Source organism: Nicotiana tabacum, chromosome 24 (assembly GCF_000715075.1).
Source record: "Nicotiana tabacum cultivar K326 chromosome 24, ASM71507v2, whole genome shotgun sequence".
In the NCBI taxonomy this organism is placed as follows: domain Eukaryota; kingdom Viridiplantae; phylum Streptophyta; class Magnoliopsida; order Solanales; family Solanaceae; genus Nicotiana; species Nicotiana tabacum.
Genome location: NC_134103.1, coordinates 110486669 through 110504360, shown reverse-complemented (window position 1 = coordinate 110504360; position 17692 = coordinate 110486669). Strand labels below are relative to the sequence as shown.

General features: G+C 38.0%; 1 protein-coding gene across 3 annotated transcripts in view; it reads right to left on the bottom strand.

The window, feature by feature from the left end:
- Window positions 1–1432: 1432 nt before the first annotated feature.
- LOC107783659 (rRNA biogenesis protein RRP5) overlaps window positions 1433–17692 on the bottom strand; it is a 57755-nt gene continuing 41495 nt past the window's right edge. Inside the window, exons 22-41 of one of the 3 annotated variants that reach the window (XR_012706466.1) lie at window positions 17374–17542; window positions 17146–17291; window positions 12346–12429; window positions 12158–12258; window positions 10959–11112; window positions 10785–10859; window positions 9931–10081; window positions 8305–8932; window positions 7263–7320; window positions 5440–5585; window positions 5180–5363; window positions 4723–4821; window positions 3946–4331; window positions 3666–3842; window positions 2960–3056; window positions 2692–2847; window positions 2375–2605; window positions 2188–2271; window positions 1823–2059; window positions 1433–1714 (exon numbers count right to left, since the gene is read on the bottom strand). Coding sequence is in view for 2 of the 3 variants with exons in the window: in XM_075247051.1 (XP_075103152.1) it covers window positions 1952–2059; window positions 2188–2271; window positions 2375–2605; window positions 2692–2847; window positions 2960–3056; window positions 3666–3842; window positions 3946–4331; window positions 4723–4821; window positions 5180–5363; window positions 5440–5585; window positions 7263–7320; window positions 8305–8932; window positions 9910–10081; window positions 10785–10859; window positions 10959–11112; window positions 12158–12258; window positions 12346–12429; window positions 17146–17291; window positions 17374–17542 (3255 nt within the window). In the remaining variant the exon portion in view is untranslated. Of the gene's footprint in view, window positions 2060–2187; window positions 2272–2374; window positions 2606–2691; window positions 2848–2959; window positions 3057–3665; window positions 3843–3945; window positions 4332–4722; window positions 4822–5179; window positions 5364–5439; window positions 5586–7262; window positions 7321–8304; window positions 8933–9909; window positions 10082–10784; window positions 10860–10958; window positions 11113–12157; window positions 12259–12345; window positions 12430–17145; window positions 17292–17373; window positions 17543–17692 lie in introns of all 3 variants that reach the window. The other 2 variants (XM_075247051.1, XM_075247052.1) reach the window with 2 other exon arrangements.

Below are 17692 nucleotides of genomic sequence, written 5' to 3'. Positions count from 1 at the left end.
TGAGGTGCAGGCTATTAAAACTGAAATGAGGTGGTGTTTAGACCACGACTTTAACAGAATAACTATTGAATCAGACTCTTTACTTGCTCTTCAAATGATAAAGGGAGAAATCTCCACAGCATGGCAAATCAGAGAAGAAGTCAAAGAGATTCTAGAAATGAACATAGATGGACAGTTTCAATTCACTCACACCTTCAGGGAAGGTAACATTCCAGCTGATCTTCTAGCAAATTTAGCGAAAAGAGATAGAAAAAATCAGTCCTTCACTGGGGCTATAAACATGCCAAGGCAGATTACATCCTCAGTGAAAAATGATGAGTTAAGAAGACCAAGTTTTAGAATTAAGGTGAGGAAGAGCACCTTCATCTTTGATCCAGGTTGAATGTGATATTTGTGTTAAGTTTCATACTTAGCAATTTTTGGGACCTTAATTGTTTCAGGAGTAACCCTCCTCCTTTTCTTTCTGTTTTCTTAGGGATAAGACAATTGTAAAGTTGGATTTGTCCAATTAGCTCTATTTTGATGAGGTCAGGTATATGCCCCCTCTATGTTCCTTTTGACTTATCTTCAATATAATCTCCTATGAAGAACCTTTGGCCAAAAAAAAGAAAAAAAAGAAAATTGTTCATTGCGTTGCAAATTTCATGTTTTCTCGCAGACGCCTTTTTTTTGTCCTCCATGTCTTCGTTACATTCAGGGATTTGAACCGATGTGAAGAATATGAATTCCTAAAGATAAGGGGGATGGATACATGGTGCCTTTCGAGTTTGAGAATTTTACTGAAAGATCTGAACTTCTCAGATTAAAAGAAAATTGCGGGGTACCAATCCTTGACTCTTTTCATATATCTAAGCTAGCTAACTTATGCAATAACGAAAGGATAGGTTGTCACAGATGCGGTGCTAAACACTTCTCTATGGAGTTGCTGACTAATTCATGTGTTCCAAACGAAAAGAAGGATATGCAAGATAGCTTTCCAGAAAGAAAGAAATATCTTAACTTCATGTTCATCCCAGAAATTAGATGTTTGAGTGTTTAAGAAATCACCAATAAAGCTTTTACAGTTTTTAACATCTTTTTAGTTAGTTTGAAGCGAATATAAGCTAAACAACAAGGTAAATTTATATTTCAAGCTGACTTTCCCATGAGATGACTCTTCCTGGAGAATTATATATGATATTAGTTGGGTTCAAATATATGTCCTCAACCAAAAAAGATAATTTAAATACTAAAACATTAATTTTGATGTGATATTATAAATAAGATATAAACATCAATCTACTATAGTTAATTCCTTTTAATATTTGACCGCGCATCGCACGGGTACTAATACTAGTATACATAAGAAAAGAACAGCATATTACCTTACCAAGAGAAAAGGTTAGAACAGCTTACCGTCGTGCTTTTAGCTTTTATAAACTGGAAATAGTAATGAATCAACAGTGGTTTACTTGCATTGCCCACAAAGTATTTTAAGGTTAATATGGCATACAATGAGTAATTTTATCATTGCTCATATTGATAATTATACAAGCACCTACACAATTGCATATTCCTCTTGCATAAAACTTGGATTCTCTTTACACCACAATTTCTCAGTGTTCCAAAATTTTCCTATATAAGTTACAAAATTAGTGTGACATTTTGAAAATCAGCACGAACACATGTCGCATGTCAATCTCCTAACTGCTGTATTTCAATCGCTGAATTGTGCCTACAAGAGAAGTTGGTTATAGTGATGGGAACGTTACTTCCAGCAGAACCTAACTACTGTTTGTCGCGCTTGTATGTCAAAACTGCATGAGAATCAGACAATTTCAACCTCAAGGAAATCTCTGAATTTCAACCAATGGATAGACGCAAGACCATGCCATGAACATCTCTTCTCCAGCACTGATCGAGGACTCTTCGCCTTGTCAAGATATTCAGATCTACATGACTGCTGGTTTAATTAAGCAAGAGTGCTCTCAACATATTCCATTGCTTTTCTTTTCACAGCCTCCATTCGATCGTCATCACCAAGCGTCTTCTCATACTCGAGATACTTCTTAAAAAGGAACTGCACTCCAGACGTCAAAAGCCATTAGAAAACCATAGAATCGCTACCATCTTAAAACAATTAAGAAAAAACAAATCGCAAGAAAAATCATAAAGAATATTCCATGGTTTTTAAAAATATATAATCACCTTCATCTTTTTGGGTGGAAGGTTAAGAGTAATTGCCCTTTCAAATAAAGCACGGATCACTTCCGCATCTCCTAGTCGAATCTCCTGTTCATTTGATTTAATTTGAGTCATGTACAGTAAAAAAGATTTTCTTTATATATACAAATATGTCTATGTATTTGTATCAAAGTTCAGTTTAAGACGGTACTTGATCAAGATAAACACTCCACAAGTCAGTTCTCTTGGGATACTCGCGAAGCATTTTCTCAAACAAGGAGCGACCCCTGTCAGGAACCCCACACTTGAACTCTAGAATAGCTGTCTGTGAAATAAACTTAATATGCTTGTGCGGAGGAAGACTTAGTAAAGCACGATTCACCACTGACTGGACCCCATCTTGGCTTTGTTTCAATAGCCACTGAACCCGCCTGAGCCAAACCTAAATGCAAAGAGAACAAATAGAGTTGGCAATAGTTAAATAGGATCAACCAAAATATTTCCAAAACCACTTTTAGTTGTCAGTACCGTGCACGAATGCTTGAACTTCTTAACCATCTTGTTAAGCAGTTCATCTGAGAGTGTGTGTTGCTCGGTCCTCTCATACATTCCTAACAAGGCCAGATGCACCTTTTTGGGATCACAATACTGCAATGCTCTTTGGAATACTTTTGCAACAGCTTCCTGGATCGAAATCAAGAATAAGGGCTTCAGAGGAAAATATAGGAGGAACTCTCATTGCAAAATGAAATATAACAAGCATAAAAAATGGATCAATATCTTTGTTTTGTCATACCTGTGAGGGATTTCCATACTCATTTTCTAAATTAAAGTAGGCAACCCAAACATTCAGCTTCTCCGACTCTTCTCGAACATTTATTGTCCTCAAAGCCCTTGGGAAAAGAATCAAGACACAATTAACAGGTTATATATAGATAATTTTCCATCACATTTTACACCTCACAGTACCTAAGAACACTAATGCACGAAAAAGAATAAATATCATGGCAATTTCACTTCAGTGGCCAAGTATGAGCTGTGCATATGACTTTGCACCTCATGTGGTTCTCTTAAATTGTTTCATGCAAAAGACTCCCCCTTTTGGAGCAGAAACATTATACTTAAAAGCCATATGTATATCACAAAAAAATCTCTTCCGAGTCCATTAAATCTGATGGTACAACCTGCCCAAGATAGTTTTTCCAAAAATGTGTTCTTAAGAATCCAGAAATCCATATACTTATCCTTAAATAATCTTTTCATGCTTGCAATTTGACAAGGTATACATGACATTATAATCTTATAACCTCGTCAACATATTGACTGTTCTATCACATTGGAGCACAAGAAGTAGACATAGTTTAGAAGAGTGACAAGAAATAATGGCTAACTGAGAGCTTAAATACCAATATGACGAGAGGCTTGTTTATTAACTCTTCATTTGGCAGAAAGGAAATTCACTGTTTGTTCTAGATGAAGAAGATATAACTTGAAAGATTTACCGTTCAGCAATTGAGCGTGCCTTCTCAACATCAGCCAAAGACAGCACAAATGCCATGTATTTTATCCAGACAAAGCTGCTATTTGGGGAACTTCTAACTAATTTCTCAAACTCATCTTCATCTCTGGGAATATCTTTTTCTAGTAATCTTTCCTCAGCAGCTCTAATTTCTTGTTCCCTGCATTAAAAAGATTGTATCACATGAAGACAGTAAAGATACAGACAACTTTGCTTTCTATGAATTTGTAAACCTGAAGAGAAGATTAATGATCAAACAGTACCTCAATCTTTTAGCTTTCTTTGCTGCTAGTTTCTTGTTCTTTTCATCTGAAGTACCTAAATTGCTAGCATCACCTGAGTCTTGATTAACTACATCGCCCACATCCAATTTTTCTATATCATCAAGTGGGACCTCCAATGGTGGTATTGATGCCCGAGATTCAACTTCAGCAAGGAACGGGTCCATCCCATCTACAGATTCTTCGTCAAGATTATCCCGTTCTTGGGAGCTCCTCTCAGGTGAAGGAGTTGACTCGATACCTCTGGAAAGAGCATTTCCTTCCATTGCACAACCAGAACTGTGCCTTATATTTGTTTCACCACTTGTAGCATCATTAAAATATGAATTCTTCATCCCAAGTGATATTCTCTGTCTTTCCTTATCCACCTAACAAAAGGTTGAAAAAAATGAGTTTGAGTGAAACAGACCCAGATGGAAGAAATAACACACAAGCTACAGCCTAAGTCATCACTCGTGTTATTCTGGAAGCTATATTAGCACTTGAAGTGCTTCAGATGGTATGATGATTAAAGAACTTGAGATGCGCAAATTAAGTGAATTCGCTTATATAACGTGGGGTAACATTCTTATTATTGTCTGAACCAGGAAACCAAAAACCAAGAAAAGAAAACAAAGAAAAAGAAACAAAGCAAGGCATATAAGCAAAAAACTTTTCCATTACTCTCCCTTTTCCTTTTAGTTTTGATAAAGTTTCCACCTAGTCCAAAGTATTTGTCTACTCAGTGGAACTGCATTGTCATACAGAACAAGCATTTACCTTCAAAATCTTTGCCGTCACTCTATCTCCAGCTTTGTATCTAGAGTCAATATTGTTGACATGATCGTCAGAGATCTCTGAAACATGGCACAATCCAACCTAGAAAATGAAGCTGAATCATCAGCACACAAGTAAAACACAAGCTTTCTGCTAAGAAACATAGCTCATCAATATTGTAAACTGATGAGAAAAACATATTCATGATGAACACCAGAACTTTCTTAAAGAATAGAGAACTTGTTTATAGCTGATGAAAATACAAGACAAGAAAAAAGATACACTTATCACTAAAGAGTCAAGAAGTTGCTTTACAACTGATGAAATTACAATACGTAAAAAGATATAGACTGAATTTCCTGTGAGTTAAAGCATGTGAAAAAGTACTAATGTGGTAACTTGAGTCGTAACTTACTACCCAAAGGCAAGTCATAACTGTTGGAAGTGACCAGTTACATACCATGTTTGTGTGATCAACTAGGATAAACAAGCCATACGGTTCAACTCGCTTAACTCTGCCAGTTATGACATCCCCAACAGTCAAATTACTTAGAGCATCTTTATCAGACTTGGAAGCACTGCCTGCACTTGATGTCCTTAGAGTGACTTCAACTCGCTTAGACAATGGCTCCACTGACACCACCCTACAATAAAGGAACTTAGTATACGACAACATGAGGATTGAGACATAAATAGTTTATCCATACTGACAAAACTTACTTGCCAACGACAAGTTTCCCAACAGGGAATTCTTTCTCCGGGTTTTCAACATAGCCATCATACAAGTTTGAGAGAAGAACTTTTGCATCAACTTTGCGCGAAAGCATTACGAAACATCCTTTCGGTGTAACATTTTTCACATATGCCTAAAAGTATGAAAATGGGAAAAGAAGAGAGGAACCTCCACATTAATTAACTCGCAGAAAAGGAAATCCATCATCATTGCAGATGACAGTAACATCGATAAACTGATACGCTAAAATGATTTTAGTAATGAGTTCATCAGTACAATCAGGTCATATCCTATGTGTTATCTTTTTATTCTTTTACAACTGAGAAGCCAGTTCATATCCTATATGTTGAACGATTTTAATGGAAAACGATGAATAGACAACAAATTTTGTCCTGTGCATATATAAGAATGAGTTTGTTATGACCTCAGCACATATCCATTTATTATACATATAGAATACAAGAGGCATCTGCTAGCAGTCGCACAAAAAGTTCAGACTTGAGACCGTGTGAAAGAAGTTTCATATGAAGGATGCATAAACCTTTCAGCAGAAAAGTAGAAAGGAAAAAGAAACAAGAAAAACCATATATGCGATGCAATGGAATCAGTTACTTCAAGATTTTGAAATTAGTGGGCAGGAAAAAGAAAACGTATCTGAAGGGAGTGTCATTAGCATCAATTACAAAAATGTAGTACACTTTCCAATCTTCCCACATATATAACATATCTTTTAAGACACCAGCCACAGTAAGCAGAAGAGATTAATCAATCAGCAAAGTGGCACTTGAGAAATTTTGCATTGGTACTATAAGTGACAGCAGAAAGGAGAAGGTTAACTTCAGACAAGTATGGGGATGAAAAAGGGACTTGGGGTACAAGGGGCTAAACAGTTCATAAGGGACAGCTCAATGGAAATATGTAATGAATTTTGGGTGATCAAGAACACGTAAGCTGAAATTGGGAAGACATTCTTTCAGCAACCCTTGGTTTGAAGTCAGTTCATTGAGGAGAGACTTGACGTTTAAAAAATAACTAAAAGGTTTTGTTTTGTATTTTAGGGGGAGGGCATTAGCTGTTAAATGTTAGCTTCTTTTCGCTATGATGCAGTTTTGTCCCTAAATGTGAAATCTGATGTTTAATATGTAGGGTGTCGGTTGGTTTATGCCACTTAGAGTGAAGGATTTTATAGAAAGCTGAAACTTCGAGAAAAGCAGATGTTGGATGAATAGCAAAGGAAATTATCCTCCTTGTGGGATTTTGGGCTACTTTTAGAGAATTGGGTAGGACTGATTATGGTCGGGAAGGAGCAAGTGATTACCTAGTAGTGATGTCGATGAGATATTAGGCAGATCACTTCATTTGGTCCAAGGGAGGAAGAGAATCATATGATTTCTCCAACCACTGGAAGAATACGTCCCTTGGACCTCAGGGAAAGACAAGGTATTTTACCTCAGCCTTACTTAAGAGAGGGATTGAACCTAATTTGAAGGGTTTTAAAGCCTTCCCAACTAGATGATAAAGATGGCTTTCCTCCCTCTTTAAGTACCCCCAATCTTCTGATTTTCAATCTAGACAAGAGTTACATAAGATTCAATACCAGATGATCATAAAAATTAACTTAGAGACATCTATCAGAGTGTCATTGTCAATGTTGCACATTATCTTTTGCGTGAAGGGGGAATGAAAACAAGACGCAAGCAGAGGCGAATAATATAGGTTTGAAAAGGTCAAGAAAACTACAGAAAGAGCATTGATTGCATATTAATGCAGTTTGCAAAGGGAAAAAAAATACATCTAAATCACGTTGTACCTGCACCGCCATATTTGGACGAAGATCCTCTATCTTCTCCACCAATCCAGGAAAATTCCTGAATAAAAGTGAACAAAGAAAAGAAAAATAAATCAATCAAAAATAAAAAAGAGCAAAGAAATGATATGGGTGCCAACCTCCTATATATCAACATTGTTAGATAAGCTCAAGGAGGAAAGGAAGCAGAGGGGGAAATACGGGTCTCTGAATACTTCTTTTGGTATAAGTAATAAACTTCTCATCCAATTGTTTAGTGTAGTTGGAAAGACATCTAAATTGTTTCTTTTGATTCTAGAGGGACTGGAAAAGCTAATTAATGTGGAGGCTCCACTTCAGTTGACCTTGTCTTTTATTTCCTAAGCCAAACCAGGGAAATAGCCCCTGCCCCCCCCCAATTACTACATACAGAGTGAGATTCCAAAGTAATACAACTTCATCAATTTTGTAACCTGTTTACCTAATATATTAAGAGACCACCATAACCGTACAAGTCATCTTACTCATCTAAAATTAACTCCCTTGGGTCTGCAGCGAGGAGGATCGTGAAACATAAAGAAGTCCAATGCACTTCAGATAACATAAGTCACCAGGAGCAAGTGCATAGCACACACATTGGCCTTAGAATTCATTAAAGAGAACTCTATTGTGCTGCTAATCATGTAACATTGACTACCTCAGGTCTGCAAGCAGGATCATGAACACATAAAAAGATCCAGTGCACTTTGGATAACAGAAGTCATCACTGGGATCAAGTACATAGCACACATCAGAGTGAGAGTTCATTGAAGAGTGCTCTCTAGAAACCACCTAAAAGGCTTAGGCAACGGCAATTTTTTATCGGTTAGAAGCACCAACATATTCCATTAATAGAAATTTTGAAGCATGTTTTAAATTTGCAGCATGATAATAAACCTAATACCTATGAAGATTATAAATGCATTTAGTATCATGAAGCTCATGTTGTTGACCTTGAAGAAATAATGCAAAACATTGCCTTAAGAGTAGTCCTTAATACGATTCAAGTAAGGAATTTGGAACTTACACAGTGTCATTGTTTACAGCAAGCTTCTGCTCCTGGGTTCTGTGTGAAATAGACTGCAGCGAAAGGTCAATATGAACAGTGCCCTTGCCTGAATGAGTAGTCTCCAGAACTTTGCACTTTACAAATTGTCCTTCATGATATCCAGACAGCGGATCAGCAACCCCTGGATCTGTCAGTTCAGTGAAATGAACCTTACCATATAGGTGAGGATCAATCTGAACAAGCAATCCACCAACACCTGGAAAGATTTTGGAAATCCTGCCACCCAAAACACTGCCTTCACGAATATGAAATGCCATATTTTCACTTGAATGATCCGTGGGGCCATCTTTTTGACGGGCAGATCTTTCCAGGTCAACCAACAGTGGTCGTGAAATCAAGCGCACCAACTTCTTCTCCTTATTAGCACTTAAAACATAACCGGAAAAAGACCTGCCGATAGAGAACCTTTTCTGAAATTCATCTAGCTCATTAGGCTCACTTGAGCTATCTAAGACGTGGAGCTGGGCCTTAACATCTCGAGATATCGTTAGCCAAGCCCATTCATTGTCAACTTTGTACACAAAGCCAGTAACGAGTTGGCCGGTTGAATAATTGAATTCTTCAACGGGCTCAATTTCACCAGATCCTGGAGATGCAAGTAGAACAACGATAGTCAAAAGGAATACCTTAAAAAAAAGTAGACTTGCCTCACTTGAACATGAAATCAGTCATGTCTATTAAAGAATGTCAATCTGACCATCTTAGAACAACCCCTGGTTCATAAGATTTATTTTAGTTTGTATTTCTTTGAACGGGATAAAAATATGCTTTTCTGCATCTACCCTGACCATTGAAAGCCAATTTTTTTTTTTTGAGAAAGGTAACCAAAGAAAGCCAAGATTTTTAAATCTTAGCAAGTCAACATTTGTAGCCATAAACTCATGTAAACAATGAATGTGATTTATTGAATAAAAGTTAAGAGCTCTCAGCATCATGCATATATGCGCCAACCACAAATATATAAGACAGGGAACAATAGCCCAGTCAAAGAATGGCCCGACATATCCTGTATATAGCAAAGGATAGAATCACGAGACTTTTTGGTGTCAGTAACATAAGAATAAGCAACAAGCGCAAAGACACAAGGATTGGGTAAAATATAGGTCCTACTACACATATTGGGCTTGTGGAGCTTACAAAGTAACAAAAATAAGGTAACAAACCTTCTAGTAATATGTCACATAATACAGATTTCAGTATATTTTTTTGATAAGGTACCATCTGGAGTTTAACAGTCAAAGGTAAAGTTTGACAATCTATGGACAGAGGCGGAGCCAGAATCTGAAGTTTCTGGGTTCAGAATTTTAGCCCTTTTAAGTTATTGTGTTATGAATTAATAATCTGAACATATTAAATGAATTTCTTAAGACAAATATAGAGTTTGGACCAAAGTTACTGGGTTCGGCCGAACCGCGCCTCGGTCTCTAGGTTCGCCCATGTCTATGGATTTGATCTAACAAGAAGAATGCAAATATGTCCAAATTGGATGAGGTAGAAGACAAGCATAAGTGGATGAAATTCATATGAAGTCAGTCAGTATAAAAAAAAGGTCTCATGCCATACGTGGCCATGTTATCATTTCACCTGCAAGTGTGGATGGTTTAATGGATAGCTCCCACTGATAGCCTCTCTTAATACTTTCTGACATATTGGACTTTGAAATAATCCTTGCAGTAAGAGTCTGCCCAAATCTGAAGTTACTAAATGGAGCTTCAGCATGATTGTCATCTGATGCCTATTCATCAAGTCATCAAGAAATTAAAAACCACAAGTTTAGAAACACTGGAAATCAAATTATGTTTTTTTTCTTTTCCTACTATTCTTTTATTCTTTCCTTTTCTTTCGAGAAGGGTAAGATCTCTATTAAGGGGTCTTTGGTTCAAACACGAGTTATGCAGAGATTAATTATGCAGGGATTAGTTATAAATGGACTAGTTATCAGAGTTTAATTACACAAGAATTAGTATTGCGGGGATTAGTTATACGAAAATTACCTTATGTAAGGATTAGTAATATAGAAATGTACTGTCAGTATTATTAATTATTTGTCTAGTTTATTCTATTAACATTGTTAGCATATTATAAATATGTTTTTTAAACCAAAGAAAAAAGTTTGAATAGAGGGTATTCTTGTCATTTTGTGTTTTAATCCAAGTATTACTAATACATTTATTAGTTATTCCATCTTCTACCCTGCATAAAATAATACATAGATTCCCTCATAACTTATACATGTATTAGTTATGGAAAAGAAAAACATAAACCAAACATTGTATTAGCAATGCTATGTTTAATGTGGAAAAGAGAAAAAACCAACCAAACATTGTATAACTTATGCTAGATTTTATGTGGAGATTATTTTTCCCCATTTTTGTAACCGGCAACCAAAAGACCCCTTATGTAATCAGTTGAGAACAAGTCATCAAGTAGTGGCTCACCTCTGTTATGTGGACCCTCCCATGGAAACCGGACCCAAATTTGAGTCTCAATTCAAGTGGCCTTATTTCAGTAATCTGCAGTTAATCGAAAAGACAAGATATAATCCCCAGCTAATTTATGATCTCAATCTTGCATGCAGTAAGAGTAACTACTACCAGGGACGATATCCATACCTCTGCCTGAACCAGCGATCCAGCATTATAACTAGATTTCTTTTTAGCCCTCTTGGAACTCGACGTTTCAATAGCTTCACTAATAGATTTAAGCAGCAGCAGCAATCTCCCACTTGTTGAAGGAGAGGGAGTGGCCATAACAGTGGCAATGACACTACATTAAAAGAAAAATGAATTACAAACTAGGAAAAAATAAATAAAAATATTACTAACTAGAAACCACAATAGCATGCATTAAATACATATGAATTACTTTAGCTATCCATAGAATAGAAAGCAAAATAGCATGAAGCCGGAGACATGAGTACATTATTGAAGCAAGAACAGTACGTTCTTCCACAGCCTTATGGAGAGGAAATTCTTAGCAACAACTTGTAGCTGTAGAGAATTCCCCCCCCTTTCACCCAACTAGTTTCCACATAAGTCATTCTAATTTTATTGTCCCGTGATTAAATTAATAATTCTTGAGCCTTGACTTAACAACCGAAATCCCCTAATATTAAAATACTACATAGAAAGAGGTGTACGCTCCTGACGTTCCTATATCACAAGTGATTCAGATTCCATGGTAGCTTTCTCTTATATATTCTTCCATTCACATATCAGCTAGCCATATCTTCTGACTGGTATATGCGCACATATCATACTGGGATGAAAGGGCAGCCCGGTGCACAAAGCATCTCACATTCACGCAGGATTCGGGGAAGGGCCGCACCCCAAGATGGTAACTCCTATATCTAAATTCCCTTGACTTTATCAAGTTGGCACATTTCCCTTGAACCATACTAGAAGATTCTTCAACATACATTTTTCCTTTGATCATACTACCTCATTCACCCATTTGCTATTCAAAAAGCATAAACTACAACCACGTCGATGCAAGTTTTACTCTCTGAACTTCCTGATTTTCTCTTACTTCCTTCCCAAGTCTAGTGATACTACCTCTTGGACGATGTCAAATCACAGCATTTAGACCATGATTTAATGCACATCTCATTTGCTTTTCCTTTAGAATTCGTAAACATCAATTTCATTGTCAACTCGAGTACAATAAATTCCAAACATCAGCAAAACCACTAAATGGTAAAAACCAATAAATGAAATGACAATCTGTTTTAGCTGTGCAGCTAGACATCATAAAGTAACGGACAATGAAAACACAATTAAAAAAATACAATGGAAATTATCCGGATTGTTACCTCTCTCCATTGGCAAATGATTTAGGGGGTAGATTTTGAGTGTTGTAATCAGCTCGTGATGCATATCCAAGAGTGTTATTATATGATGGTAGTGAAACCACCTGGTTAACAGAAATGGTTAAGCATGCCTAAACAGTATGGATAGAAGCGAGCCAAAAAAATTACAACAAAAAACTGAAAAGACTTGCCAAGTAATTTTCTTTAACAATCTCCACAACTGCATTTACAGTTTGATTTACTTCCAATTCCCCAAGTGCTTCCCTCTTGCGTTTCTGTTTATGAAGGGAAAGTAATCAGATACATGAAAGAGAAAAAGAAATGTAGTGCAACCTGTGAGAAGGCACGGGAGAAAATATGTTATTGATATTGGATCATAAATACAATACAAGAAATCTCTATTTATAGCTATACACTACATGGAGATATTACTCCTCTTCTAATGTGGGACAAGACTACACTATACATATCTGTAAACTAACACTCCCCCTCAAGCCGGTGCATACACATCATATGTACCGAGCTTGTTACACATGTAACTAATACGAGAACCAGTAAGAGCCTTAGTGAAAATATCTGCTAGTTGATCATTCGACTTTACAAACTTTGTAATATCTCCTGAAAGTATTTTTTCTCTGACAAAGTGACAGTCGATCTCAATGTGTTTAGTCCTCTCATGGAACACCGGATTTGACGCAATATGAAGAGCAGCTTGGTTATCACACACTAGTTCCATCTTGCTGATTTCTCCGAACTTTAACTCCTTGAGCAACTGCTTGACCCAAACTAACTCACACGTCGCCGTAGCCATGGCCCGATATTCGGCTTCGGCGCTAGATCGAGCAACTACATTCTGTTTCTTGCTCTTCCACGAGACCAAATTATCTCCTACTAGAACACAATATTCAGACGTAGAACGTCTATCAAAAGGTGATCCTGCCCAATCAGCATCTGTGTACCCAACAATCTGCTCGTGGCCTTGATCCTCGAATAGTAATCCTTAGCCTGGAGCTGACTTTATATACCGAAGAATGCGAAACTATCAAAGGGAGAATCCATAAACTATCAGGTCTAGTCATTGTGAGGTAATTCAATTTGCCAACCAACCCCCTATATCTCGTAGGGTCTCTAAGAGGCTCCCCCTATCCAGGCAGAAGCTTAGCATTCGGATCCATAGGAGAGTCAATAAGTCTGCAACACATCATTCCAGTCTCCTCAAAAATGTCTAAGGCATACTTCCGCTGTGAAATAACAATACCTGAGCTAGACAGAGCGACCTCAATACCTAAAAATATTTCAATCTGCCCAGATCCTTAGTCTGGAAGTGCTGAAAGAGATGTTGCTTCAGATTAGTAATACCATCCTGATCATTACCAGTAATAACCATATCATCAACATAAATCACTAGATAAATACACAGATTAGGAGCAGAATGTCGATAAAACACAGAGTGATCAGCCTCACTACGAGTCATGCCGAACTCCTGAACTTACCAAACCAAGCTCGAGGGGACTGTTTCAAACCATATAGTGACCTGCGCAATCTGCACACACAACCATTAAACTCCCCCGGAGCAACAAAACCAGGTGGTTGCTCCATATAAACTTCTTCCTCAAAATCACCGTGGAGAAAAGCATTCTTAATGTCTAACTGATAAAGAGGCCAATGACGTACAACAACCATGGACAAAAAGAGACGAACATATGCTACGTTAGCCACGGGAGAGAAAGTATCACTATAATCAATCCCAAAAATTTGAGTATATCCTTTTGCAACAAGACGAGCCTTAAGACGATCAACCTGGCCATCCGGGCCGACTTTGACTGCATAAACCCAACGACAACCAACAGTAGACTTACCTGCAGGAAGAGGAACAAGCTCCCAAGTGTCACTCGCATGTAAAGCAGACATCTCGTCAATCATAACATGTCGCCATCCTGGATGAGATAGTGCCTCACTTGTAGGCTTAGGGATAGAAACAATGGGCAAAGAAGATATAAAAGCATAATGAGGTGACGACAGACGATGATAACTTAAACCGATATAGTGGGGATTAGGATTAAGTGTGGATCGTACACCTTTGCGAAGTGCAATTGGTTGACTAAGAGGAGACAAGTCCGCAGCAGGTGCAGAATCTGATGCGGGGCGTGAATCACCTAGGCTCGATGCTGGATGTGGACGGCGATGATAAGTTAAGAGTGGTGGAGCTGCAGAAGGTTGAACTGGATTATGTGGAGGAACTGGAGCTATAGGTGGTGGAGCTACAACCGGAGCTGTAGGTGGTGGAATTGGAGCTATAGGCGGTGGAGCTACAACCGGAGCTGTAGGTGGTGGAACTGGAGCTATAGGTGGTGGAGCTACAACTGGAGTTGTAGGTGGTGGAGCTGGAGTGACTGAATATCTAAGTGATGACCTGAACCTGTGAAGTATGATTGGGTTTCAAAGAAGGTAACATCAGCGGATATAGGGTACCGCTGGAGGTCAGGAGAGTAGCATCGATACCCCTTTTGTGTTCTCGAGAAACCAAGAAATACGCACTTAAGAGCACGAGGAGCTAACTTATCTATTCCTGGAGTAAGGTTATGGACAAAACAAGTGCTTCCAAAGATACGGGGTGGAAGAGAGAACAAAGGTAAGTGGGGAAACATGACAGAGAATGGAACTTGGTTCTGGATAGCTGAAGATGTCATACGATTAATAAGATAGCAAGATGTAAGAACTGCATCCCCTAAAAATGCAACGGAGCATGAGATTGTATGAGTAAGGTACGAGCAGTTTCAATAAGATGTCTATTCTTTCTTTCAGCTATCCCATTTTGTTGAGATGTGTACGGACAAGATGTTTGATGAATAATCCCATGAGATTTCATAAACTGCTGAAATGGGGAAGACAAATACTCTCGGGCATTATCACTACGAAATGTGCGAATAGAAACCCCAAATTGATTTTGAATTTCAGCGTGGAAGGTCTGGAAAATAGAAAACAGCTCAGATCGATTTTTTATTAAAAATATCCAAGTGCGCCTGGAATAATCATCAATGAAACTGACAAAGTAACGGAATCCCAAGGTGGAACTGACCCGACTAGGACCCCAAACATTTGAATGGACTAAAGTAAAATGTGACTCTGCTCGATTATCAAGACGCCAAGGGAAATGGGAGCGGGTATGCTTACCGAGCTGACATGACTCACACTCTAGAGCTGACAAGTGAGATAAATAAGATATCATTTTCTGAAATTTTGACAAACTGGGATGTCCCAACCGTTTATGTAATAAATCTGGTGAATGAGTAACAGGACAAGTTGTAGAAGGAAGACAAGATGTGAGTCCATGTGATTTAGCAAGGATAAGGTAATAAAGTCTGTTTGATTCGCGCCCGGTACCAACATGGTCAATAAGAAATAAAACAGCGCATTTAAGTGATTTGACTAAGCGACTAACAACTATGAGATTAAAAGGACTATTGGGAACATAAAGGACTGAATCTAAAGGTAAGGAAGGAAGTGGGCTTGCTTGACCTATTGCAGTTGCCATGGTTTGAGACCCATTGGCTATTGTGACTTTTGGAAGAGATTGAGAATACGAAATAGTAGTGAAAAAGAATTTGTTACCAGAAATATGATCTGATGCACCTGAATCAATGACCCAAGACTCAGAGGATGAAGATTGGGAGAAACAAGTCACGTTATTACCTATTTGAACAACAGAAGCTATCTCAGAAGATGTCTGCTTACATGCTTTATACTGAAGGAACTCAATATACTCTGCTAAAGAAACCATCCGACTATTCAAAGCATCGGTTCCCATGTCGCTACAATTTGTAGTAGTAGGGTTAACTTGAAATAGTGGAAATAAGTAGCTCTTGTGAGAAAACTGAAGAAATAGCATGAAAAACACTATTTACAGCAGGAAACAGAACATTGTTCTGTGCCGGAAACACTGTAGCTCACCGGAAAATTCCAAAGTTGTCAGAATTTGTCGTAACCAGGATGGATAGACTCGGAATTCCTTTGCGAGCAAGTTGTCCTGAAGAAATGTTTTAAAAAACAATAGCCATGAAAGGTCACTGTTCACGCCGGAAAAATATAAAAGTGGTCGGAATTTGATTTGAATTAGATGGGTAGGCTCGGAATTTTGAGAAGAGCACACTGTCCTGAAGAAGTTTCGCGAAACAATGGCCGGAACCCTCGCCGGAAAAGTTGTTGCCGGCGCGTGGAGGAACGTGGCGGCTTTTCTGCCAGATAAAATTTCAGGGGTTGGGCGTCGGAGGGTGATCTACCTCGTGGTGGTGTTGGTTTAGCACAACACCGACAGAAAGTGACTTTCACTTAGACAAGCCTTAGGTCACCGGAAAAATTGCAGGATGACTAAGTTCTTTCTTCCCGATTAACGATGGAATGACGCACATCAATCTTTTCTCACTAATGCTCTGATACCATGCGAGAAGGCACGGGAGAAAATATGTTATTGATATTGGATCATAAATACAATACAAGAGGTCCCTATTTATAGCTATACACTACAAGGAGATATTACTCCTCTTCCAATGTGGGACAAGACTACACTATACATATCTGTAAACTAACACAACCAATATAGATGCAAGATAAAAGAAGAAAACAAAATACAAGATTGCATACACAAAATTAATAGTTTTTCTTTGAAGTAGTAGTATGAGAGCAGCCCCCGAAGGCTTTGGACTAGTGGTAACCGGTAAAACTTGTGATGTGTGGGTTAGCCGCACATCGCGGTTCAAACGGTGTTGCGGACAAAAACCTGGTATTTAAGTAGAAAAGGGTAGAGGGGCAGGTCCATTATAAACTGAGTTTCGAACCGTCCGCCACTAGCCCTTGGTATTTCTCCGTTATCAAAAAAATTAGTATGAAAGCAAGAAGCTATTATTTTTCTTTAAAATATCCTTAATGAGGCAAACAAAACTGAGAGAATGAACATTACAGCACAACAATGAAATAGCAATTTCAAGAATGACCTTCTGGGCTTGATTATTAGTGGTCTGTTTCTTTGATTTATTCACAAAAGCTGGCTTCAAAGACAGATCCACTAGGCGTTCTATCTTGGAAACATCAAGTACCGTGGTTCGAATACTTGAGCCAGTTTCCACAGAGATTCCACCTACTGCAAAGAATATCATATACTTAGTATTGGTTCTCAAGGCAACAAATAATAACTGGTTATTCAATGTTTCACAGGGACTTACACTGATAGTGGGAGATAAAACCAAAAACATCATCATATTTCTGAAAGCTTACTACAACACCAAATTCCTTTATTTCATGAACTTTTCCCTTCACAGTGCTACCAAGATTGAATTCTTCCACCCATCTTAAGTCAGAACTTCCAGAGTCCACCGACTGCAGCTTTGCAATCTGATAGCAGCGAAAGATGAATAAAGATCCAATCAAAATGATATAGATGTTAAGAGAAAAGAGTGTCCCTACATCCCCTTTAATATAACAAGGTCTGATTGAGCACAGAGATCCAATAGTTGGTATCTCATATTTGTACTACAAAAGAAA